The sequence below is a fragment of the Vidua chalybeata genome, chromosome 2 (genome assembly GCF_026979565.1).
Source record: "Vidua chalybeata isolate OUT-0048 chromosome 2, bVidCha1 merged haplotype, whole genome shotgun sequence".
NCBI lineage: Eukaryota > Metazoa > Chordata > Aves > Passeriformes > Viduidae > Vidua > Vidua chalybeata.
Window position 1 is genome coordinate 10,567,289 of NC_071531.1, and position 25,922 is coordinate 10,593,210.

At 34.9% G+C, this 25,922-nt stretch overlaps 1 protein-coding gene across 3 annotated transcripts in view; it reads left to right on the forward strand.

Moving 5' to 3' along the window:
- Positions 1 to 25,922, forward strand: part of DMD (dystrophin) — a 567,421-nt gene that overhangs the window by 227,854 nt on the left and 313,645 nt on the right. For all 3 annotated transcript variants that reach the window (XM_053931535.1, XM_053931545.1, XM_053931553.1), the window contains 2 exons: positions 4,952 to 5,060; positions 21,362 to 21,597. In XM_053931535.1, coding sequence (XP_053787510.1) covers positions 4,952 to 5,060; positions 21,362 to 21,597 — 345 coding nt within the window. The remainder of the gene's footprint in view (positions 1 to 4,951; positions 5,061 to 21,361; positions 21,598 to 25,922) is intronic.

A 25,922-nucleotide genomic window follows, 5' to 3' on the forward strand; every position in this document is an offset into this window, starting at 1 on the left:
GACAATGTAATTTTTGTTGTGTAATTAATGGCAACATGTAACTTGTTTTTAAATTCTTTTATTTTAAATTTCACTGTCAGAAATTTTGTCAAATAAAAAATGCGCAGATTTTCTAGAAAAGGTGAGTTAAGTTATAAACAGAGTACTGTGCTTTCTTTTTTTTTTTCTTTTTCATTTTGAAGGAAAGAACACATGGCAACATAGAACTTTCTCACTCAATTTCTCTGCCAAATTTTATGTAGAATGACTGACTTGATTCTGTTTTGGATCAGAGGATACATTGTTTGGAAGGCTATGCCTCCCAGCACTTCTGTTTTAGAAAAATTTACTGTAGAATCCTTTTCCTCAGCTTACAAATCAGTTATAAGAGGATATTCTATATGCTTTTCCTAAAGACTATGAGGACCTTCATTGAGTCTAGAGTGTCATTTTCTATCCTGTGGAATCCTGAGGTCATCAGCAAGCATCCTCCCATGTCTGGTTCAGCTGCTTTTCAAGCAGGAGACCAAACTAGTGAGGTCAATACCATACAGCCAGAGCTTGGTCTGGTTTCTAGTATTATAACTGCTAATTAAGTATCTGTAAACATAATGATTAAGAGTTCCCAGAAACAGGAATAGTGACTTATTGATTACACTAAATATCTATTTCAATTGCTTTTGACTGGACTGAGATAGTAAACTTTGTATTTAGAGCTTTTCAAAATGTACAGCACTCCAAAGGCACAATTGGTAGAAAAAGGGTTTCTTCATAGAGATAAGATGTCTGTAGGTGATGTCCACAGTGAATTTCCTGTTCTTCTGTCTCTCTTTAGTCACTACAGTTGGAGTATTATTTTCCTACTTTTACAAAATTTCCTCTGAATTACTTGTAAATCCCACCAGCAGATCTCCATTCACAGGAACACATGAATGAACTGATATCCACTTTAGAAATTAATACATGTTAAAGAATGATTTGGTTTCTCATCTTCTTTCCTGAACAGAAAAGCTTAAGAGTTAATATCCCCTTTGGTATATGTGCATTTTTAATGATCAGTTCTCCTAAACATGATAAAATGCTAGAAGAGGTAAACTCAAGGTGACTTGAGTGGGCAGAAGCAAGAGTCTTTTGGGTGTTTTCCTTGCCTAATAAACCCCTATTTTTGTTGGGAACTGAAATGTCATCTACGCACTGAATGGATGATGGGACAAGAATCATTCCCCAATAAGTGCATTTACTCATTTTGTGTGATTTCAGCTGCAGTCTTTGGGGATCTTATTCCACATTTTAACAAGAAGAGTAGTTGAAACAACTGAAAGCTAGAAGTTTTGCCTTTCTAGATTTTTTAATTGCATATAAAGAATTGCAGAATGAATGCTGGTATATTCAAGAGGAAGAGCTAGTACTTGTTTTACGTAAGAATGACAGAAGTATAAATGATGTTGAAATTATTCTGTTTAGCCCAAAATTCTGACACAGAAGTGTATGTATTTTAAGTGTTCACATCAAAGACTGAAAGTTGACAATTTTTACCATATTTACTGGAAAAAGATGACTCTTTAAAGATTATAATGTTCCTTATGTTGTAGTTTTGACAATGGTATTATGATATTATCTGTGAGGACATTAGTAACTTGTGGAGTAGTACATATTTAATTTTTAGTCCCTCTTTGATTGCATTTTACTTGTTTCTTTACATTCTGCAGTTCATTTAATTGTGCAACCTGTGAAGTTAATTTCTGGTTCAATGTCTGTCTAGTGCAATAAGTCATAAAGCAGTAGTTATATTCTGTCAGGACTGTTGAATTGCTTTGTTGATGTTGTACATAGGTTTCCTTAAGTCATCATTCTTCCTGAGTTACTTTCAGCAAAGTCTGCTATTTACATGTTTCAACACAAACTTTTTGATTAATATCAAAATAATTTTCTACACAAAAGGTATTTTGTGGAATCAAAAATAATTTTTACACAGATTAAGATGGTTTTGGAAAGATATTAGCAAGTTTGCAAAGCTAAGAACTCAAAATTTTAGAAAATTTTTTAATTACAGCTGCTCTGCTACCCTTGGTTTACACTGAACCCTGATTAATTCAGTCCAGGATATGGACATCACTCACAGTGCAAGGAGCAATTCAATACTTAGACCCATAGTTCTTATTTAGTGTGTGGCACAGAAAAAAAAAAAGATAAAATTACATGCCCTCTTTAAAAGTGTTAATTACTTGTCTAGCATTGCTTGACAATTTGTAGATTATTTAGTTCTCTGAGGCAGCTTTGATTTTTTCAATCCATTATTTCCTTAATTCACCACAAATCTTCCCATTCTTTTCAATAAATGAAGTAGAGGTCCTATTGACTTACTCTCACCATAGTCTTTCCGGTGTTCAAAAGCAGTATGTGCCAGAAAATTAGAGATATCCTTGCAATTTATGTGCATTTTATCTGAAATATTGTTCATAGTTAAAATTATTCTGGCATTTTCTAATGCTTAGCTGCTTATCTTTGCAACCTTTATAATATGTTCTCATTATAGTATTTTGAATGTAAATTAAATCCCATGGATTTATATCGACACGTACTTAATCTTATCTCATAGTTATGTCACTGAAATAAGTATATTTTCACACCTTCACTAAGCATACTAAAATAGAATTTTGCAACACAAGTCTGTAAAAAAATTTTTGTTGGCAAATCAAATCCTTGTATACGCTGATTCAAGAGTCAAGAATGGGATGAGATGTGTGATCCTTTAAGCACTAGCACTTTAATAATCAGACCTATTCACTTTTATAAAATGGATTTCATTCTTTTGAAATGCATTTCTGTAAAGCTTTTGAAGGTGAGGGAGAGTGAGGTTACTGCTGGTGTCAGTGGCAATAGAAAGGATGTAAGCCCCAGTCTCATGATTAACAGCATTTAATCAGAACAGTTTATTCAGGAAAGGATTTCTGCGCCAGTGGAAGAGCTGTGGTTCCCTTGCCACAGCACTCAATTTATCTTTTCCTCTGGTGGGTGAGAAGTAGTAAGAAATTTATTTTCATTGTTCTCAGTCTTGCATTTAAAAGACCACATTTCTCTCTCTAAATATTCATATATAATTTTAGTGCTGTCAGTAAGATTAGTCCACATAAGGGTGTTAACATCACTTAAATTGCACCAGTGCTGACATTTAAAGAAAACTTTAAATTTTGTGCTAAGTGCAACATATTTGGATGTTCATGCTTGTCACCAGAGGTCTAGAGTTGCAATTACAGCAAAATTGTTGTGCCCAAAGAAGCTAACATTTTAATGCATGCACGTTAATTTATGCCAGATGCAAGATCAAACTGGAATTTTGATAGAAGGGTTTAGAACTGGTTGCTCTCTTATTAGTGGTGCAGCTGTTGCCCTGGACAACCACTCTAACGTGAGTGGTAGGAATGTTTCATATTTAGTTGCTGGCAAGAAATCTCTGGCTCCTATATGTAAGAATGATTAAGTAGCTACTCATGACAAGGATCAATATTAGAATGATGGAATAGAGCCCAACTCCTGGGACAGCCCCAGAATCACCCCATGTGCCTGAGTGTTGTCCAAACACCACTTGAACTCAGACTGGCTTGGAGCTGTGACCACTTTCCCGGGGAGCCTGGTCTAGTACCCAAGCACCCTCTGGGTGAAAAATCTTTTCCTGATATCTAAACCTTCCCCACTACCTCAGAGTCTGTGTGTGTGCTTGGGTACATACATATTTCAATTTAATGAGCATTGTTTTCCATCCCTCTCCTACTGACCTCTGTCAGCTCAGACTCTAGGTAATTAAAGCACCTTTCTTAATAGGCACCCTGTTTCTATCACTGCTGGATTGTGATTTCAACTATATGACTAATTGTGGATTGAAACCATAGATTGCTAAAAGCATTCTTGAGCTGCATCAGTACTCTGTCCATTTTAGTAGCAGAGATTCATAGAGCAGCTTAAAGAGAAATGCTGTCTTCATTTTAAGAGTTTAGATATGTCAGCATAGAAATAGAAATGCTTCATCCTTCTTTACAATCCTTAAAGCAAGAAAAAAAAAGAGAGGTAAAAACAACATTTTCAAATCTAAATGCCTCTCAGGGTTATCTGAAGACTCGTGTTATTTGCACTCCAGACTTTCATGCAGGTTTTGTTCACTGCACAGGACTGTGTGCTCATACACTGAAGTTTATGGTACCCTGAAGACTCCAAAGATTTTTTTTTTCTTTTCATTTAATGGGTGGAATAATAAATTCTGCATATGATGTTAGAAGTTGCAGAGGTTTTATTGAAAAGCTTTTTGAAATACATAACTCACCTCTCTAATTTAAAAAAAAAAAATATCATCTCATGTTCACAGTGCTTAAAAGCCAAGCATCTCAGGCTGGGGGGCTGTCCCTGGCAGGGTCAAGATCAGGCCTTGTGAGGGCAATCAAACACAACCCCGGGTGCCTGGGCAGGGCCAAGGGAACGGGCTGAGTTGGTCCAGTAAGTCACTCTGTGGTCAAGGTCAGACACCTGTGCTGGTTCTAAGTTGGCTCAGAGGTTCAGCAGCCAAACTTTGAGGAGAAAAGATGCTTTTAGGGCTCTAACACCAGGAAACTCTTTTGTAGCACAGCTGGAAAGGATTTTACTTGTCCCTGTCCCTCATTTGTGAAAATTCATTGCTGTATCTTTCTGTTTCATATTTTTTTAAATTCAGCTTATCCACCAGATGGAAAAAAAAAAAAAAAAACCCTACTTAATTTATTTTGCATTTATTTACATTGCATTTACATTTGTTTACATTACAAATCCCTGTTGGATGGGGCCCTGAGGAAACTTATCTATTGGGTGGCATCCCTTCCCATGGTGGGAAGGAAGTTGGAACTAGACAATCTTTAAGGTCCCTTCTAACACAAGCCATTCTGTGGTTCTGTGACACATTAATTAATGTATTATAAAATTAATATTTTGTTATTTTCTATTCTAGAAAAAATTAGAAGACTTGAATGCTGACTGGAAGGCAATACAACATTTAATTCAACAGCTAAAGGAAAGGCCAGCATTAGCAGCCTTTGGCCATCTATCTTCAGGTGTCTGTAAGTGCTTCAGTATATGTATTTTTTAAAATTAATTACAAATCACACAGTTAAAATGAAAATGGCTGGAGACTGTCTAAATTAATTCTGCATCCTTAAAGGTGCTACTATGGCATTCAAGTTGGTTTTTTATCATTGCCTTTCTATTTTATGCAATGTATCCCAGAAGACAAATTAGATTGTGATTTGATGAAAAGGTTGCAGAATGCTTTTCAAATTATTACTATTTCAAAGTAATTTTTCTTTCATTCCATGAAGAGGTGAGATTTTGACTTTCTGCATATACTAATGGAAGAAATACTACAAAGGGAGACAAATTATTTAAATTAAAAGATAATAATGTTATAGGTCAAGTAGATTGGTCACAGAATGAAATTCTGAAATTATTACTACTGATGGGGCAATAAAGTCAGACTGTTTCAAAACAAAGCTTGTCTATTAACAGAGAAAGTCATATGACAACATGGTTGCAGTTAAATCCTAAGTCTGATTTATATTTCTTCGTGTCTTGCATTCATGAATACTCAATCTGATCTCTGTTTCATTTAAATTATTTTGACAATATTTATATTAAATTATTCTCATACCTCTTTGTGTCTTCTTGTTCCCTACAAGGATTACAAACTCTTCTTTTTTTTTTTTCCTTGATAAATGGATTTTATTTCCAGTGCTTTTCTTTAAAATGTAATGATTAAGCATGGGTGAAACAGAAAACCTTACTGGAAGCACTGTGCTCAATCTGAGTTTCTGAAGTCTCTAAGAGTCTTTACTTGATATTGGACCATTTAAATTGCTTGAATGAAGAATGTTACCTATACCATTTGGAAAACTGCGCATCATATGTGGGAGCAGAAAGAAATCTGCTCTGTCAGAAAGCCTCTGTCAGATTGCCTGGAACTCAGGCTCTGATACAGCTGCAGTAATCACTTGGAATTGGATTACATGTGGGTTGTTGGTCCCTCTTGTTTTTAACATGTTCTAGTGGGTAACATAAAATAGAAGCTTAAACTGGAAAATTCTCTACCTTCTAATAGTGGTCCTCCAGGACAGCAAAGAAGAAAACCCTTTTTTTTCAGAGAAGTACATAATTGCTCCGTAGAGAGAGAATTCAGATATCTCAGTACCAGAAGACAGTCCAGCTCCTGCCCAAATATCATGTATGAGTTGAAGAAAAGGAGTTGTCTTGCTCGTGACATGTTGAATCTTATTAAAAAGGAACTATTATTTGGGTTCAGTCCCTTAGAACTGCTGTGGTTCCAGTGGCAATTACTTCAACTTTCTAAAAAGTGCCAAATACCACTACTATATTTTTAAACAAGTAGTACAACAGCATTCTTGCTTTGCATGATTTTGTTCCAAGGCATTCTATAGGAATCCGTGTAGTGGCATGGGGGAATGAAGGAGATGTGTAATCATTTTTTGCTGTGCTAAACTTGCTGTGTCAGTTTTCTGTGTGAACAGATTATGTCAGGCTCCAGAGGGAAAGAGTGTTGGCAAGTTGTGAGTTTGCTGTTACAAAAGAAATTATAATAATGGAACAAGAGTGAGAACACAGAGTAGTAATGCGATATATTTTTATATTACCTCATCTCTAGCTGAAGAATTGCAAAATTACTCACCTTAATGCAAGATGTAGTCTTTGACTACTAACGTTGCTGAGACTCAGCAGATGGAACTGTACATGCAGAAAATGAAAGCACTGGTGTTCTATAAAGGATTAAGCAGGAAGTAAGATTGATTTCCCTTCTATTGTAATGAGCACTTAAAATTTGAACCTGTGCTTACAACACTAATTCATAATTTTTCTCTATTCTGGTCAGTTTACTGTGATCACCTCATTATAGGTGTATTGACATAGAACTGTAGAGTTCAAAAGGGATCCAGGGAGACATCTATTCCTTTTGCTCAAAGCACAGTTGATTATTGCAGGTTGCTCAGGGTCATGTCCAGTCAGGTTTTTAATATCTCCAAGGATTGAGACTCTACAACCTCTCTGGGCAACTTTTTCTGTATTGAGCAACTCTGACAGTAAAAAATGTTTCTTCTTCTATTCAGGTTGAATTTCTAGTATTTCAATTTTTGCATAGTGCTTCTCATCCTGTCTCTGGGCTTCATTGAAGACAGTCTGGATCTGTCTTTATTCCTCCAATCAGATATATAAACACATAGATATGATCCTCCTGAGCCTTTTCTTCTCCAGGCCAAAAGAGCAGACTTCTACAAAGATAGGAAAAGATATCTGCTATTAAGGTATTTTTGTAATTCATTTAAAAGAATGGGAGGAGAGGAGGGAAGAAATTGAATGTCATGGGTCTAGTAATTCTGTGGTATAAGTTCTGCAGTTATTTTAACCACTCATGTTACAGATATTTTTATGGCCTTATTTGCTCTCTGCTGCAGACTCTTTTGACCCATAGGGACTCAAAATGGTTATGGGAGGCTTTAACCAAGCCTCCAAAAGCTAAACTATCTCATTAAAGGTCATTTGTAAAGAAAGATACACCAAATTGTTTTGGAAGGGTTTTGTGAAGCAATGTCAGTATTTCCTGTTGACAATTACTCACTTCCTGATCCTACAGGGATTTTTAGGGACATCAAGATTTAATAATGTTGACATGTGTATTTGAGACCAGGGAATGAAGATGTAACTGGCCCATCTCTAGTGTCCTGTCAGGTATAATTTGGTCTGATTACAGGAACTGGTCTGGTTACAGGAACTCAGACAGAGAATCTTAATAAATTCCATCTGGTGGCTGTTACACAGGTAAAGCACCCTGGTTATAATTGTTTCTAGGTCTGCATATTATAGTTTCTTTGGCAGTAGAAGCATTAAAAAATAGTTCTTCATATTCCACCAGTAGTCCAGTGCCCTCAGGCATAAGGAACAAGAATTGCTTCTCCAGCTCAAAAAATGTACTTAGCTGAAGGGTATGCCTAAAACCTTAAAGAAGATTGACTTCCAAGATAAGATGAATCAGGAAGAAAATCACACTTGCTATCTGTACTTGACAGGATAATGTGAAATGGTGTGAATGTCTCTATTCAAATACCTTGATGCATTGCTTAGATAGCAGTTTGAAAACATTTTAAACAGAAAAAAATGCAGTTCTGGAATGTGCTTTTCCAGGAGGGAATTTTTAATAGCATCATTAGCATTCATATGACTTATTTTTCTTTTTTTTTGTACTGAAGTGCTATAACTGTATTTATTACTAAGTTAGGTAAAGGTACACACTGCTTTGTAAACCCCTCTGAATGCATTGTGGGGTAGGAATGCTCCTGACTTGTCCTGGAGGAAGATATTTTCCATAATTTGTCTCATTTCAGTAAGATGCTAGGGGAAAATTTTGGCCACTTTTATTTAAAGCTACCTTGAAAATACAATTACTTTAAATGGATGTGTATTTATTTTCAGTTATGCTGTACTTGGAGTTAGTGAAATTTTAGCACTACAAATGAATCCACCTGAAAATCCTCTGTCAACTAATTTTACATTTTACATATTCATCTAATAAAACTGTGAGTGATACATTATCTTAATACCCTTGCAGTTTAACTTGTTCAGTCAATAATTCTTTGTGTACAAGCAATTTTTTTTTCTCTTGATTGCTTACACAAGTTTTTGTCCCCTTTTGTCTCTTTTTTTGGTATGAAATGCCTAATCAAGTGAAACAGAACAATGTGTGACTGTGAAATGATGAGTGACAATTATAATCAACTGCAATGGTGAAATTTCTTCTGAAATTAGGTAGAATTTGCCCCTTTAAACTTTAAAAGTTATCAGTCTTATTTTGGAGCATTGTTTGTAGGAGATCCGAAAAAAGATAGATAAAAATAATTGGTTGTGTTTAACAGACTGCAGCAGGGTTGCATTTGACAGAAAGACTTTATATGCATTGTTAGGTGTTGTACACTTACTACAAATAATTAAAGGAAAGCTAATTCTTCATCACCAGAGCTAACCATCAGCACTCACCATCAGCTTTAGGTATCTTTAAATGCCTACAATCAATGCTCTTCTGTGCTTTCAGTATAGCTTGCTTTAGGAGTAGGAGTCAGATACTGCAGACACAGAGCCAAAGACTGGGCTTCCCTGTGCAGGGGAAGAAGGCTTTTCAGGATTTAGAATGGGTGAGGAAGAATGGGAGAGGAGTGAGATATCATGCTAAGTCAATTAGACTCAAGTTGTAATGTGAAGACTGAGCTGCAGTAAGTTCACCAGCAGCAGTGGTGGTGGAGAGAACTCATCACTTATTAACCCATATATTCAACTGGATACAGGGAAAATATTCACAGTAGTCACCTCCAGAGTCTATATTACCTTGAGTCTTGAGGTTTGAAATAGAACAGTGATATTTGGTGATGCGGTGATATTCCCCAGTGAATCTGGGGAAAGCAGTGATAACAGAATTTTATTTGCTTATCCTTTGGTATTTTACTTGCAGGAGTATAGTATGTCTCCTTCTGTTTAGGAAATACAGTTTAGTTTTTATTTCTTTGTGAAACAAGCCCCCACCTGGACTAGGCATGCTGCTTTGTTCCAGGCTTGTAAGATCATCTACAACAGTTCTTGAAAAATATCAGTTACTCTGGGTATGCACCTCTGTGGCTTAATGCAGCTGGAATTTGTACTCACTGCTTGCAGTATATAACATAAGAAACAACTGCTGGTGCTACTAAAAATATTCTATTCATGAGCCTGTAGGTTTTTGAGGAAACTTGGCACTAAACAAAAGCATGTATGTGAAAATACATACTTTGATGAAATAACTGAAGGTTTAAAACTAAAATCGACTTACCTTGGAAGCTGAAAGTGCTTCTGTAGTGCTAGTGCATGTATTGTATGCATCTGGAGTTTTCTTTTGTTTTCAAAATGCATAGTTGAGTTTTATATTATTCCATACTGGTTATTTCTAAGATAGGGAGATGTACAGATGGACATAGCAGTATCCTGAGTTATGAAGTCTGCTCTGTTAAATCTCTGACATGATATTTGGTTTAATATTTTCAGTGGGAATGAAGGATTCTTTGTTTAGAAACTATAACCATTGAATTTATTAATTTCCATGGACTTCAGAGTTAGATTGTATACTGTTCCACTGCCTCTTTAAAAACACACAAACCATTTGTATTTAAGAGGTAATCAGGAGACAATAACAAAACTGTAAGAAACAAAATGACAACAACTAGCTTCGGGCAAAAAAATGCACAAAAGGTACACTTTCGTTTTTGCCATATTTCAGAGCTAATGTGCTTTGAAGCAGTCATATATATTATAGTCAGTGTTTGAGTGAACACATATGCTGTAGTTCAGCACTGTTTCTCAGAATTTCCAAAAGCTAGTCTTAAAACTCCTTGTGCACCTGAGAATATTACAATATGTGTATTCAAAGGGCAAATGTAAAATCAGATATTTGAGTGTCTATATTGTTTATAGCAGCTGGCATAATATAATTGAGACCAAGAATACTCAAAATAATTCTTTGTGAAAGACTGAAAAAATCCATGGGTGTGTTTTAAATACTAATGGACATGTGTGTTGATATTGTGTTGATATTAGTCTTCTGTTGCACATAGTCTTCACTATTTAAAAGAAGTTTGCTGTCACCTATTAAAAAGCTTTCATGGGGGATATGGTAGATAATTTTCTAGAACCGTTCTCCAGAGAGTTGAAGAGGTAAAAATCCACAGCATGCAACTGTTGAGACAAGTAGTTCTTGTGAACCATTTTGGTTCACTTTGGTTATAGGACATCAGTAAAAAAGATCACTTTCATGAGCTGTAGTAGAGAGAAATATTTTTTCCAATAATGATTATGTGTCTAAAACCATACAGTTTCTGATACTTGTGCATGTTGACTCTAAAGTAAATGTCTACTTTTATTCGCTATAATTTGGTTTAACGCTATGAAAAGTTTCACAAAAATAAAATGCAAGAGGGAAATTGAATATATAAAAATGCAGTAGGGAAGTATCACAGAGAATACCTTGAGCTCTTAAAATTTTGGAGACCAGTAACAGTAGACTCCTCCTTTAGTCAGCTGGCCTAACAAAAGTTGCTCATGCTTGTATAAGTGGATTAATAAAGGAACAGATTACTGTCTTTACCTTTTCTTTTGGATGAAGGAATAAATAATGGTTTATATAAATAATTTTAGTAGATTTGGGTTTGAGTCATTTTACTTTATAGACTCATGTAATAAAGAGGTTCAGAGATGCCAGCCTGAGATGGCCCAGTTATGGGTAAATTGCCATATATCTTTTTTCCCCTTTATATTCAAGAAAGAAGTGTCTAATCATTCCATCCGATTCCATTAAGATTTTCATTTTCATTTTTACTTCTCACATATGTGATACATACAGCAAATAACAATATGGCACAAAACTGAATCTGTTACCATTTGATTGGAGATTTTTCAAGGTCAGGACCCAGTTTCACAAGCAGTTCTATTTTTCAATACAGCTGACATCAGACACAAGCTGAAGACAAACTTGTCTAATAAAGCTTTCAGATTCAATTTTCTCTCTGCATATAGCTTCAGGAATCTCTGGAGGTCATTCACAGCATGTGCTGTAACACCAACAGGGAGAAGTAATGAAAAGCATCTATATAAAAAGCTGACACTCTGCCTTCCAAGCTGCATGAATAAAAACATAATAAGCAAGTTTAGAAACACAAATCTCTGTTATTCTCAGAATTTCTATTTTGATCTTTATAACATATCTTAATTTGAGGATTTGCTTCTGGTTTTTCTGACTGATGAAAAATGTATGCAAAATATACTTAAGTCACAAATGCCCAATTTGAATAAAACCAAAGGTTACACCTTTATATTTAATGTCCTGTTCTGGGGATCTGGCAGTAGGTTCCCCTTTGAAAGATCTGTAATAAACAGGTGTGACAGTGCAGTTTGCAAAAGGAATGTGGACTTCTATTTGTTTTTTTCAGGGCTCAGCTGATTAAATATAACTCACTCTGGGTTACAAAGAATTTTTATTGTATTCATACCTATGATGAAACATAAATCAGAAAGTCGAGAAAAGAGTTGGCTGCTTTGCTGTTATTAAAAACAATATGGAACCGGGATCTACTTTTCTATTCTGTAACTAATTATTGAAGCACAGCTGTCAAAATTTATTATGTAAATAAGATTAATGCTATCATTACTCTTTCAAAGCACCACATTCACCCATTCAATTTTTAAAATACGATTTGGTATTTTCTTCTGAGGAGTAAGGTTTGCAACTTGTTTTCTTTCATTTAATGTCTTGATCAATAGTTAGTAGCAGCAGGATATGCCAGACTTATTTTGGTTAAATCTCATGCAATGTAAATGATAGCATACTGTAGAATTATTCAGACTATAACCTAGATCTGGTGAGAGCACAGAACTAAGTTACAGTTATGGTTGGAGTTTTTTATATGTTTCCAATAATCTTGGTTAACAGAATCCAGTGTTGGCAATTTTCAAAATATCTGGCAAGTATCATTTTTTAAAGCACAGATAGAATCAAAAATTTAGATTAGTTCATTCTGGAAGATATGGAAAAAGAGTTGGAACAAGATATGAAAATAGCATTCCTAGCAAAAGGGTATCCATAATAAAATGGTAGTTTATGCCCTTTTTTCAGTTTTTCTGCCTGTTTCTAGCTTTCCATCTTTAAATCACTTTTTTTATAGTGTTTTCAACCTACTTTCTCTCTCTCTCTCTTTCTCACACTTCTTTTTCTTTTACAATAACCCAAATTACTGTGATATTTGACTGTCCAGATAGCATCAGCCTGCAAATAGCAGTAATCTCTCTATTCTGTTTCTTTTTGTATAGTAATTAGGCCTATTGACAATTACATTGTGTGAGAATCCTTTTAATTTGCTAGAATAGTAGAAAGGAACTGGTCATTCTGCACACAATCCTCTTGACCTGTCTGTTCTTTGTTGACTTGTCTCTTTAAAAGAGCAAAGCAAGCCATCTTTTCCTTGTGAAGGGAGCAGTGCTCAGGGACATCCTGGTCATGCCCTACCTGAGTCTTTGACAGCCTTCCTCACATTTCTGTCATGAGTGGGGCTGCCTCAGAGTTAGGTCTGCTCTACAGAGAAACAGCCAGCCAAAGAGTGGGAGCAGAGTGGAGGCTACAGGGAATGAGGAACGAAGCTCATAATTGCTTCTCAGGTTTCTGCCCTAGTCAGAGGACATGAGATGATGACAGAAGGACTTGCTCCTTGAACCATAGAAGGCTAAAAGGAGGAAAAGATGGCAAATGAAAACCTCTTCTATTCCAGCTGTAAAATTCTTTAGTCTGATACATATGAAGTTTATCACTGAAATATCAGACTGCCGTCTTTGTATCAGTTTGGAGCAGCAGGGGACATGCAGTGGTAGGGATAGGCAAGAAGAGATTTGCATTACTGATGTTTTTTTGTTTTTTTAACAGTTGATTGGTGGGCAGACCACATTTAAGTTCTCAAAGACAGTTCTTCAAAGGGTGAAAGTAAAATAGAAGTTATTTTGACCTGAAAAGTAAGCATAATATGAGAAAACTTGACAAAGGTTTCACAAAGTAGGGCCTGGCAAGATATTTTTGCAATTATGATGAAAGAACAGAAGGTGCTTGTAGTGATTTCAGTAATTCCTTTGTCAAAACAAAGTGACAATGATGACATTGCCTTTGAACAGCTGTTTTTAATCCTGCAAAATTTTCCACTTGAAGAATAAGGGTAGACTTGGACATTTTTGCATGAATTCTGTAATTCTGTTAAATTAGCTAATAACTGCACTCCAATTATTTCACAGCTTCTTTATATCTGTTATTACGTTTATTTTTTTTTTTTTAACTACAAGGTACCTAGAATTCAACTGGCTTCTTGTTGTTTTGTATCTGTGTACAATTTTTACACCCTTTTTTCAGCGTTCCACTTGGATAAGATAGCAATTTATGCTTGTTAAATCAATAAATAGATCTTACAAAAATTAGAAGAGGTTATTTTTATGAGACTGTAAAAGTTGGAGCTGCTTGCAGTATGTTTTTTTTCTTTATATCAAAGATGTAGCTGTGAAAATTCAGTTACATCCAATAGCAGTACACTGGAAATGTAAATTGTTGTCGTATAGATTGTCATCCAATTGAAGGCTTCATACTAAATCAAGGAACTTGTTACTTTTACTGACAAAAGGAATACTGAGAGGTGCTTGCATCATTTGTGACAGATGTTGTCACAACGTTTTTTAAAAGGCAGGTATGTGACAGAATTTGATTTTACAGCACCACAACTTCTGTAGTACAAAACATTCATTTTGATGAAACTCTTTTGTAACAACTGCTCACTGGAAAAGACTCTTATCCTTTGGAAAAAGAAAAATGCCTCATGTAGTGGTATAAATAATACTGCTTTTTAAAAAAGTGTATGAAGGGTTCTTGGGCTACCTTTTTTAGCTTCTCTCTGCTTAATTCTCACACTCACTAAAAGTGATCCATTCATACCATAGCCTTTTGCTTTTCAATTTTTAGTGGCCCCATCAATCATGCTGAACTTTGCCTAAGGAAAGGTTCTTGGAGAATGCCATGACAATGCTATATTACTAAAAGGAGACTGAACTTTAGAGCAGTTTATCTTTCAGAAAGGTTTGAATGGAACAATAGGTCCAACCAGATTAATGCTACCTCTGTTTACAGATACATATTACAATCTTCAGTTGGTCTTGTACTACTTGTCCCTGGTTGAGTCATAGTCTAATTAGAATCAAATGCTGCAGATTTAAAGTTATTTCTACCACATGTAGAGCAGTCAATTGAATTCTTTATGTACACTGTGCCAGGATTTTTTCCATGTATTATCTTCTTTCTTAGCTGCTTCCTTCACAAAGAATTCTCAGTTATTACACCATTTCTAATTTGGTTTTTAGAGAGTGTTTGGGAACACAGCTGTACAGGACCACAGAAAGACTGAGACTGGAAGGAATACCTGGAGGCAATCTGGTCCAACCCCCTACTCAGGCAGGATAAGCTAGAGAAGGCTACCCAGGATGATGTTTCTGTGGCTTTTGAGTATTTCCAGGAGTGGAGATACTGCAAACTCTCTGGTTCAACCCATTGCAGGACTCATTCAAAGAGCATTTCCTGATATTCAGGGGGAACCTCCTATGTTTTAGTTGTGCCCATTTTGTTTTCACTGGTGAGCACTACTGGAAAGAGCCTGGCTCCACCTTCTGTACACCCTCCCTTCAGATATTTATATATGTTCATGAGGTCCCCCCAAGTCTTCTCTTTTCTAGGCTGAACAGTTCCTGCTCTCTCAAGCTTTTCCTCATACAAGAGAGGTCTCAGCCCCTTAATCATCATTGTGGCTGTTCACTGGTCTCTCTTCAGTAGCTCTATAGGTCTCTTGTCCTAGGGATCCAAGAACTGGATACAGTTTTCCAGGTGCTAAGCAGAGGGGAAGTCTCAGCTCTGTCCACCTGGTGATGCCGACAGCTCCATCACTTTCCCAGGGTTTGAGGTGAAGCTGTTGTTCCCGGTCCTCCATATTATCCTTTCTGAAGACAGAAGTGACAGTTGTTTTCCTCCAGTCTTCAGACACGTCTTCCTTTTGCTGTGATCATCAAAGTTTGTAAAAAGAATCCTTGCAATAATTGCTGCCAGATCCCCCAGCACTCAACAGGTGCATCCCATCAAAGCCCGTGGATTTCTTTATATGTGTCTGGTTTGCTGAAGTATTCCCCAACCTGATTCTCTTTTACAATGAGCAATTTTATAAAACTCTGTCTTCTGTACATGGAAATTACCTTGAAGTGCCTCTTATGACCAAGGGAACTGTTATCATTCCACTTCTAGGTATCTTGCATACACAGAAAGTATTTGCAGAAGCTCTTTGCACCAACAGGTCACAATGTGAACTTTTTGCTATGTGGCACTAATTTAACTTCAGCCTAAGGTTTTACCTACATGATGATGCACACAAGCCAACTTATGTGGTTTATGTCACCAAAATTCTTAGTGTTTAGTAGACTCTACCTATTTTCTCTGTTCTTCTTCCTGCTGTAGTTCAGTGGTGATAGAAGAGGTTTTCTTTACATTGAGTGAATGACATATCGAAGCACACATCTTGCCGTTGTATTTGGAGCAACTTGGAAAAATGCATTGCACAATAAATGGCTTAGTCACACTCCCAGATATAAAAAGGAAGATGGTAAGAAAATTCTACCAGATCTATCCTATGACAAAGAAGGAAAAGTCTGAGAAAGCTGACGCTTATCTTCCTACTATATTTAAAGTTCTGATGCTGGTTAAAAATCTAGTTATAGTAACAGTAACATTTTAGAAACAATAAGTTTTGTAATTATTTTTCAAATATAGCAGTACACATTCACTTGTAAATACTTTCCTTTTTTCTAAGCATTTTAACCTTGACGTTTTGCTTTCTTTTGAACCTCTAAGGGTTCTTTATTTCAGCCTCTTCATCCCACTGCACAGACTATTTTAGATCTAAATTTTAATTAATAATCCCATAAACTATCAGCTTCTTTTCTTTTACCTTTAATAATTAAAATTATATATAATCCATAATGACTTGTTAAGAGTCATAAAGAACTTTTAGAATTAAAAGGTAGTCTAGGCACTTAATTTGTATATTAAACTGATAACAGCAACACATAATGTGAATGTTCTCTAAGTGTTAATGAAATTAGATATAAAACTTTTATCCATTTATAGTCTATAAAAATTGCTAGGTATGAAATATACCTGATAGAGTTACCAAGTCTTCTTTTTCTAGGAATTTCATTTACAAAATATTCACAACTAAGAAAATCAAACATTGGTGTTTTATTAAAATAGAAAGGACTCACTTTGAAACATGATTTTTGTCTTTAAAAGCTGATTAAAATGTTAATAAAATGTTAATTTTGAGATACAATGCTCTAAGGATGCATATTTTCCACATATAGAGCTGTGGGTGGAATTTTGTTGGCAATAATTTTTGATCAACATAAAGACTTTGAGTTCAGATCACTAGGAAAAAAAAAACATTCCTTGCTTTCAAACTTCAAAGTTGGTGATCCTTTTTTTGAGGTAATAAATTTATATTATTCATAATATTTAATCAGAGCTCTGTTGGCCACTATTATTTTCCTTTCAGAACTCCTTTGTGACCTGGAACACCTGGCAGGTAGCTGTAGCTCCTCTGCAAAAAGTGTTACTGGCAATGAGCCACCTTGCAGGGAGGGGCTGTACTGAATGGGAGAACTTAATGTACTCTTAACTTTATTTCCTTAACACTGAAGGACATATAGAGATGATGAGTGATTCATTTATCACTGGAACAAGTCTAAATAAATCAGTCTCAGAGCTGTCTGTCCAGATCTCTCTCCAAGAAGTCTGCTTGGAGTTTAAGGATATGATCATGGATGTTCTAACTGTAGAAAACTGGTTGCAATGCCGCAGTGTAAGGGGAAAAAAAAAAAAAAAAAGGCATAATTAATATTAGTAGCTGACAGAATTTTACCTCTGTGGTGTTGTGGAGTTTAGTTTTCCAAGTCAAGCTCACAAGGATAAAGTGCTGGTAAAAAGACACAGAGATTTCCCATTAAATAAGCCAAACCTGCCTGGTGTGCAGCGTGGCACCCAGTGAACTTTTTGTTTGCCCGCAGAGGGAATACTCGTTCTGCCACTAAAGAAGTCAGGATTGCCTGTGTTAAAATAGCAGATTTACTGACTGATGTTGTATAGCACAAGGTACAGATATTCTTTCTCTGCTTGCTCAGAGTGAGTAAAAGGCAGCTGAGTTTCCTTGACTAAAACAAGAACAAAGTTTAGTGGGTGCCTATTACCGCTATTCATTGCATGAAGGATTTAAGGCTAGAGTCTCCTTTAACTGGTGCTGCTAACAATGGAACTAAAAACCCAGGCTAGACCTGTAAATTGAATTAAAATGTACATCCAGTTTCTGTGTTATTTCTTCTTTGTCAAAAAGCTTTGACCTAGTAGATGCAGTTATCTTACATAGTTACAACTTAACCAGCACTAAAAGCATTTAGAAGGATGGTTAGGAGCATTCCTGTGAACTAAGGCAGTTCTGATTAAAGACTGTGCCTTGAAAGAGGGTGTTTGATGGGCTTTGAAGCTTTTGAAAGCATTGTCGTTCTTCCTGTCTGTTTTGTTCCTGATCAGTCCCTAAATAAAGGGTTTTATTTGTTTTGACTTGTCAGTTTGACCCTCTCTTGAAACACAACACTGAAATAAGCAGAGTAAAAGGGGGGGAAATTCTTTCCTTGCAATTGGCTTAATTCTGTTTTACTTGGGTTTGCATTCAATATTTGAATTTCAATTTCATGTCACATTCCAATTATTCTAACTCTTCAAGTTTAACATATACAGATTAATTTTAAGATACAAAAAATACCAATATACTCTCAATTTCATCAGTGCATTTTAAAGTTCAAGAACAAGTTGAAAATCACACCTATTCTGTGGTTTATTTTTCTTTTAATATTGTTCTGTGTTGTTTCCTTCTTTGTTAAAGAGCAGAACGTGCTAATGAGAAATCACCTTAAAAACTTTATATTTGTGTGATTTAACGTCTTAAATTCTACTTTTTCTTTTAGTTTTCATGCTTATCATATCACAGAAGTATTATAGTATTATAACCTATCACAGAAGTATTATAGTATTATAACCTTTCAATAAAATGCAAGATGAAGTCCTTTATTTTTTTATGACATGTCTCATTAGGGTAGAATTTATGACTCAGATATTTGAAAAAAAAAACCTCAAGTTTTACATTTATAAATTAATTGTCCTGAGAAAAATCCAAAAACAAACAAAAAATAAAAAGACTCCACTAGAAGCAAAAAACTGTCCCCTTTGAGTCACAGAAACTGTCAGTGCAGTTCTGTATAAATTTTTTTCTGAATGAGATCTTTTGCTACATATTGTGTTGATAATGTTGATTTATATTTGTCTATTCTTTTTATTCGCTCGTTTATACAGTTCTGTTAAATGAGCTGTGTCATATCTATGCAAGCATAAAGAAAGAGAAATATGGGATAGATATTGTTCTAAGTGGCATTTTTGTTCTGAGGGGAGATAAGTATCAGAAGTGAATCACTATAGAAACACTTTCTAAAGGTATTATTTATAAATAATTTGATAACTCAAATATTCTAATGGTCAGTCAAACTGGAACAGATTATTGCCATCCTTAGAAGATGATGGTAGATAGTGGTAGATCTTGAAGTTTTTAGAGAAGATATTATACTGGATTGTTGCACTAGTACCTTATAATCTTTTTTGTAATATTTGAAGTTCCTTGATACAAAATAACTACATCAAGGAAAAAAAAATAATAAAACAAAACCACACAAAAACCAACCCAATGGATTAAAAAAACCCAAAACCCATAAGCCAAATCCAGATCAGTAAACCCATAAATATTAGAGGATTAGAAGCACTCTTTTATGAAATGGCTGCCACTGGGGGAAAAAGAAATAAATAGATATTAATTGGTGAACTTGTGATTGTGTACTCAGGTCAAAATACGTGAGATGCAAAGAGGTGCCTAAGTCTACTGATGGATGTCCCAGTTTAGAAAATTGTTCTTCAATTTACCTGAATACTGATGAGGAGAAAATTTCCTCTGAGTTGAGAGAACTTCTGTTTAACCTATGTGAATGCCAAATTAGGCAACTGTTTTCCTGCTGTCTAAGAATATCTGAGGTCACAAAGGATATATGAGGCCTTGGCTTTATGGACAAATTGTTAAACCCTGACCTACTACCTGGGTTTTCATGTTTCAAATAGACTTTTCTGCAAAGGCATGAATGTCAATGAAAATTCATTAAACTCTCAAAAGTGATAGCAATTTAAAAACAAAACAAAACAAAAAAACTTAATGTACATGGGGTTACACTGTCCTGGTGTTTTGATTTGCTCTTGTTGAAGACAAGCTATCTCACAGGAAGAGGACAGGAAACTGATTTTCTCTACTCTCTAAGATGGCTGGGAAAAATGCAAAGAACCCCATTTCAGTCCTTTAAAAATTACTGTTTGGTGGTTCAATGCTAGAAAATGTAGAATACACTCCACAGAACTTTTATTTCAGCCTTCCTGGTTTAGTTATTGCTGTTTCAACAGCTGATTTAGATAGAGATTCCAAAGTGTAGGTAATTAGTTTCTTTTCTGTGGAAGCTCAGTGGAATACTGTGGAATACTGTGGAAGCTCAGTGAAGCAATGACCTGTGTTTTTCTGTTTTCTCTGTTTTAGTTTTTCTTCTTTGATTGATCTTTTTAAAAAATGAGAAATAAAAACCAAAATATAATTTAGTGTAGCCTCATCTGCAATAATATTGTGCATGAGGAATTGCTTTTGCTTCATTAACTGAAGGTCAAAAATAGCCCAACGGTTCATAGCCATCTCTTTGTAAATAGCAAAAATCAAGGAGAAAAATCAGTCTTGAACTTCTGAATGGTTTTATGTTCCAAACTTCTCTGTCCAATGGTGTGTGTCTGTGGCACCTCTCATCATTTTTGCTGCAGAGACAGAAATGCTGCTTCGGTGTTGGGTTCTTTCCCATTCCAAGCAATGAATAATTTACAGATTATTTAAAAAACATAGCTAATAGATCTGGAAAAGACACTAAGAAGAAGATGTCTCTGTTTTCCCCTAAAAGAAAGAAAAAAAAAATCCACAAATAACCAAATAATATTTTGAAGTTATGAGGTGGAAAAGCAAACAACTAGTCAAGGCTGAATTTCTTGTATAAGCTTTCATATTGGCCACAGAGCCTATGGGAAGCACTTGGTAATAACGGCAAGTGAGAAGATTTTTGGTCAGACAATTTCACAGCTACACAGTGACTTGGACAGAGTGAATGAAACTTGTTTCTAAATACATGGTCAAGCTATGATATGTTCCATAGTCCAACTAACATTTTTCAATCTGTCTTCTGGCAGAGAGAGATTTGACCACTACTAGATTTTGGGGAAATTATTCATGCTTCAATGACCTTTAGCAAGGGGTTCTTATTAAACTGTGAACACAGTTAGCTTTGTCCAGCTGGTCTTCTAAGGATGGAATTTGAATATGCTGAGAATGCTGGATATTAAGCAGATATTATAATAGAAATATTGTGGAAAAAATTAATTAATATTTTCTTTTAGTTTTGATTTTCGTATTTTCAGTAGAGATAATATTAAGAAATAGGCTTATTTCTATCATCCTTTCTATGGCATAAATTCTGAAATACTGAAATAAACATTTATCATAGTTCATTTATTCAATAACTTAAGCTTTTTTTTTTTTTCTTTCAGTAACTCCTGGTGAAACTGTTGCTGTGGATACACAAACCAGGGTAACCAAGGAAACCACCACCTTCAAACCAGAAATGCCATCTTCTGTGCTTTTGGAGGTTCCAGCCTTGGCTGACTTCAATAAGGCATGGGCAGAACTCACTGACTGGCTGTCTCGACTGGATCGAGAGATAAAATCTCAGAGAGTGAAAGTAGGTGATCTTGATGACATCAACGACATGATCATCAAACAAAAGGTATGAGAAACACTGATTTTTCAAGTTGAAAGCCTCATGATCTTTGTTCTGTATTAAATCCTTTCAATGAGGAACACAGGAAAGATGATAGGCTGCAATACGTGTAGTTGTCACTTTAACTACTTTATCCCATGAACACAATTATTGGACAAAATGTTTAGATAATTAATTGAGGAGGAAAGAAAAAGCATTCACTATTTTCTCTGGTATTTGAAGCAGATCTCTCTATCTTTCTGTTTGTGTTGTAAGAGTATGCAAGCCAATGGTTGAAATATAAACTTTATGAGAATAAAGGAATTGCATAGTAAGCTCCAGGTTGCCAGGAAGAAGATGACCCTGTTTCACACCTTCTTCTTATGTTACTTCTTAATAACTTTTTGAGAGCTTTTCATGCTGCTGATCTTGGTTTATCAAAGGCTCCTCAGTTGTCTTAAGAAAAAGAGTAGCTCATTAATGCAATTGTTTTGTCAGCAAAACTGCATCACTGCATCACTTACCTTTGAAAACACAGAAAAATAGGGAAATACATGTTTTAGGAGAAAAAAGGCTAAATTTTAGCTACCCAGTAGTAATAAAAGTAATTTTGTGTTGTATAGCTCTAAAGTAATTACCTGCCTTCTAGATTTAGCATTGTTCAATATAAAAGATTTGCCTTGGCTGCACAAAACTTTTCAGTGCTAAATTTCCATTCAGTTCAGTTCTAAACTGAGTTTAGGATTCCCAATTATAAGATTCTGTTGTTTTTTCTCATCATCTTCCTCCTCATAAAAAAAAATCTGATTTATTATAAGGAAGATATTGATATTCTTTCTCTTTGCTTGAACTAGAAATAGAAGGAGAAAAACTGTATACATGTTATTGAGACTCTGTACTGAGAGTACATTTTAAAGAAAATATACTGATGTCTCACGGGATTAATTTTGCTTATTTTCTTATACTTCCTTTTTTCCCCAGTGTTTTAAACTATTTTTGAAAAATTTGGCTTGCTTTACCATCTAGATGATGAACATGTTAGTTTCATCTTGATTAATAATGATTATATTTACTAAGCAGAATTACATACTGCTTCATTAATAAAAATACCTTAAAACAGAATGGATATAAGTGATAATTCCAGTGCCATCTGCACAGGGCATTGGGTTAAAATAGTTTTTATGTCATGTGAGAAGGTTGATGGGCAAAGAAGACTTGTTTACACATTATCTTCTAGTGTTTTTCAGACTAATATTGGTTTTAAAATTTCATATTGTCAAATACTTGGTTCAGCATTATTCAGTTTTCTTACTTATACCTCACTTTAGCATATTATTCTGGCAGGCAAAATCCATAGTTTGTTTCCTTCTGCAGATGTGTTTTACTTAAATATGAGATCAAATTATTAACTCTTCAGAATTTCAGTTAATATTTTATATGTTTTAAAATTAACTACTTTGTATTTACATTTTATCTTAGTTCAAGGCTAAAATATTTTAACACTGCTGCAGTCTGTTCTTGGCTGGGTAGCCCTGTCTCTTTTTTGATGCCATGCTGTGCTGGTAACAAAACCAGCAGGAAAACTCTTTTTTGTCATGCTTACCTCTCTAATTGGCTGTGCAACAGAATGTGACATTTAATATATTCTCTGATGAAATGGAAGAACCAATGTCTATATATAGACTGCAGTTCTGTTAGCCGTCTCCTTCTTCTCTAATGATCATCTTAATATCACTTAAAACATGGAAATGAATGCCATGAAATATTTCATTCTTCTTGTAAATCTATCACTGGATTATTAGGTGAGATTAGCACAGACAATTTTCACAACTGACAAAGAATTTTTAGGTTTCTCAAAAAAAAAAAAAAAAAAACCCTGAAACAAAACAACCTACCCTGCATTCTAATGTGGGGAGTGTCTGCAGCAGTCTGTGAGCTGATGAAGTTGGACGTGTGGGTACTTGACTAATCCAAAAAGTCACGCCAGATATGATCTAAGTTGGAAATCCAAAAGTAGTGCTTACCTCCCCTGATCTGTACATTCCCTAGAAGATTATAGGGATATATTTCCTGTGGTTGTAATTTAAAAGTCATTGAAAGTCACCACACTGAATCGTGGTTTATTTGGAGAGTTTATTGCATCTTTACAGGTATCTCAGTAAGATTTAATGAAAGTTCCATCCTTGTAGATTGACCTGGGTTTTTTTTTAAGTCAGTTCTTAGACTTTAAGTGTAAAATACCATCTAAACACAGCCAAATACTTCCCTTATAAAAATACATCATTACAGGGATAAATGCTTAAAGAAAACTGTTTCATTATAAAGCATCTCTAGTTGCTCACCCAGAATTTAGAATGCTTCAAACAGCTCATCCTGTTGTTGTGTTACCAAACCCTTACTGGTTTTGGGTTTTGTCTCCATTTCATGTTTCATTCAAAGCAGAGAGCCGCATTTCTAATAATAAATTGCGATGTCAGAGCAAACATTTTAAAAGAAAAGAAATCCCACATCCTAGCAGTGTATGTAACAGGTCAATTTTCCAAATTTTCAGGTAAAAATAAGTGACCTTAGGTTGTCCTTTCTTTCACAGGAGCATGTAATGTTGTTGAAGCTCCATTTCTGAGGGCATTTTGGTTAAGTTCACTTCAATCTGATTGTATAAAGGATCACAGACACTAACTTCGCCATATTTTTCCTCCATAAACGTTTAAGACATCATTAGCCCTCACTTGAACTTTGCTTGGAGCTGATCTCAGTGAATTGGCACTCTTGTGTGAATAGCACATAGACTGGTTAATTATAGGACAATAAAACTCAAAAAAAGACAACTATTTTTAAAAAAGGATTATTTTAGTGGCAGCTTCCCCTTAATGAAAGAAATAATACAAATTAAATTCTCCTAAGTGGTGCATATAATATATAGTAAAAGTAGTATACTAAAAGAGTAGCATAATGACTACTCATTTTTAATATATATAGTTAATCTTTCAGTCAAATTAGTGGTATACTTCAAGCAAATGCATTACATATTTTAGTCATCTACGATTGTGTATAACTTGTTAAACTCTGTATAATTAAACTAAAAGACACTAATAAGGGTTTAGTAAAGATATCTAATACTAGCATTAGTGTCATCCGTGTTTTCATTAAAGGAGAATTATTATATTTTTCTCATCTGCTTGAAGAATGATGTTTTGTAGGATTTGATCCTTAAACAAAGAAATGTAGGGCAGGCTGATGAGAGACTCCTGTTGTTTCTTAATATGAGAAGTAATGCAAATAAAGTTCATGGGAAAGTCCATGGCTGTATAATATGCCATGAAGTAGGGAGGTGAGGGACATGACAAACCATGGTTTACCCAGTTGCTTCAATTCACTGTCCTTACTACAAAACAATCAACATGCTTTATATTTGAAGGTCAGGTGGGAGTTCTTCATAAAAGAGAACATTGTGATGAACAGGATGATAAAATCAATTTTGCTACATTTTAGAAAAATGGAAACCTTACTTAAGATGCCAACAAGCCTTTGCTCAGAAACTCTCTGCTTTGGCATCCTATTTTGAGAAAGGTTTGCAGCAGGAATAGCTTTCTACTGAACATAGTGAATCATGGAGGCTGTGCAAAGCTTAAAGTTAATTAACAATGCTGTTCAAAGAGATCAGGTACTATAATCTCCTTAAATGTTGAATTCTGTCCATGGATTTTGCCAAGGTATGCTGTCCATCCAAATTTTTTGTAACATACGTAGTTGAAAGCATGGCTTTTTATTGCACTGGATGAATATAGATTTTATTTAGTAAAAGGTATTATAATAAGTAACATTACTAATGAATGGGACTACAATTTTCAATGCCTGCTTTTATTCATTGATCTAAGGGTTGAATAGGTTGAATCTTCACTTTTAGGTGCAGTAGAGGGGACTGATCTGAAAAAAACAGTATTTATGTAGAATGAGACCAACCTAGTTACTGAGACTTTTAAGCAGGGAAGAGAAAAAGATACTTTCAGGTAATGATTTGTGTCATCCAAAAGTAGTCATCCAAAGAGATGTAGAGAACTTATTTCTGTCTAATTAATTTGTCACTATTCAAAAAAAGGTAAGTTTGATCATCTGTCAGTTAGAGAAGTAAACAAATCTTGAATGAGGAAATGTTTTCACTTTTAATTGTAAATGATTTTTCAATAGTTGAGAATATTTTCCAGAAAATGGATAGTAAAATAGCAGTTAAGGAAAAATATTTGTTTATAAACTGCAGAAAAAAAGAGTAGGCTTAACTTACATTCATTCCTCTTGTATGAGTATTTTTTCTTCTATCCTTTCCCATGGTTACATACCATGCATTTTGGTAT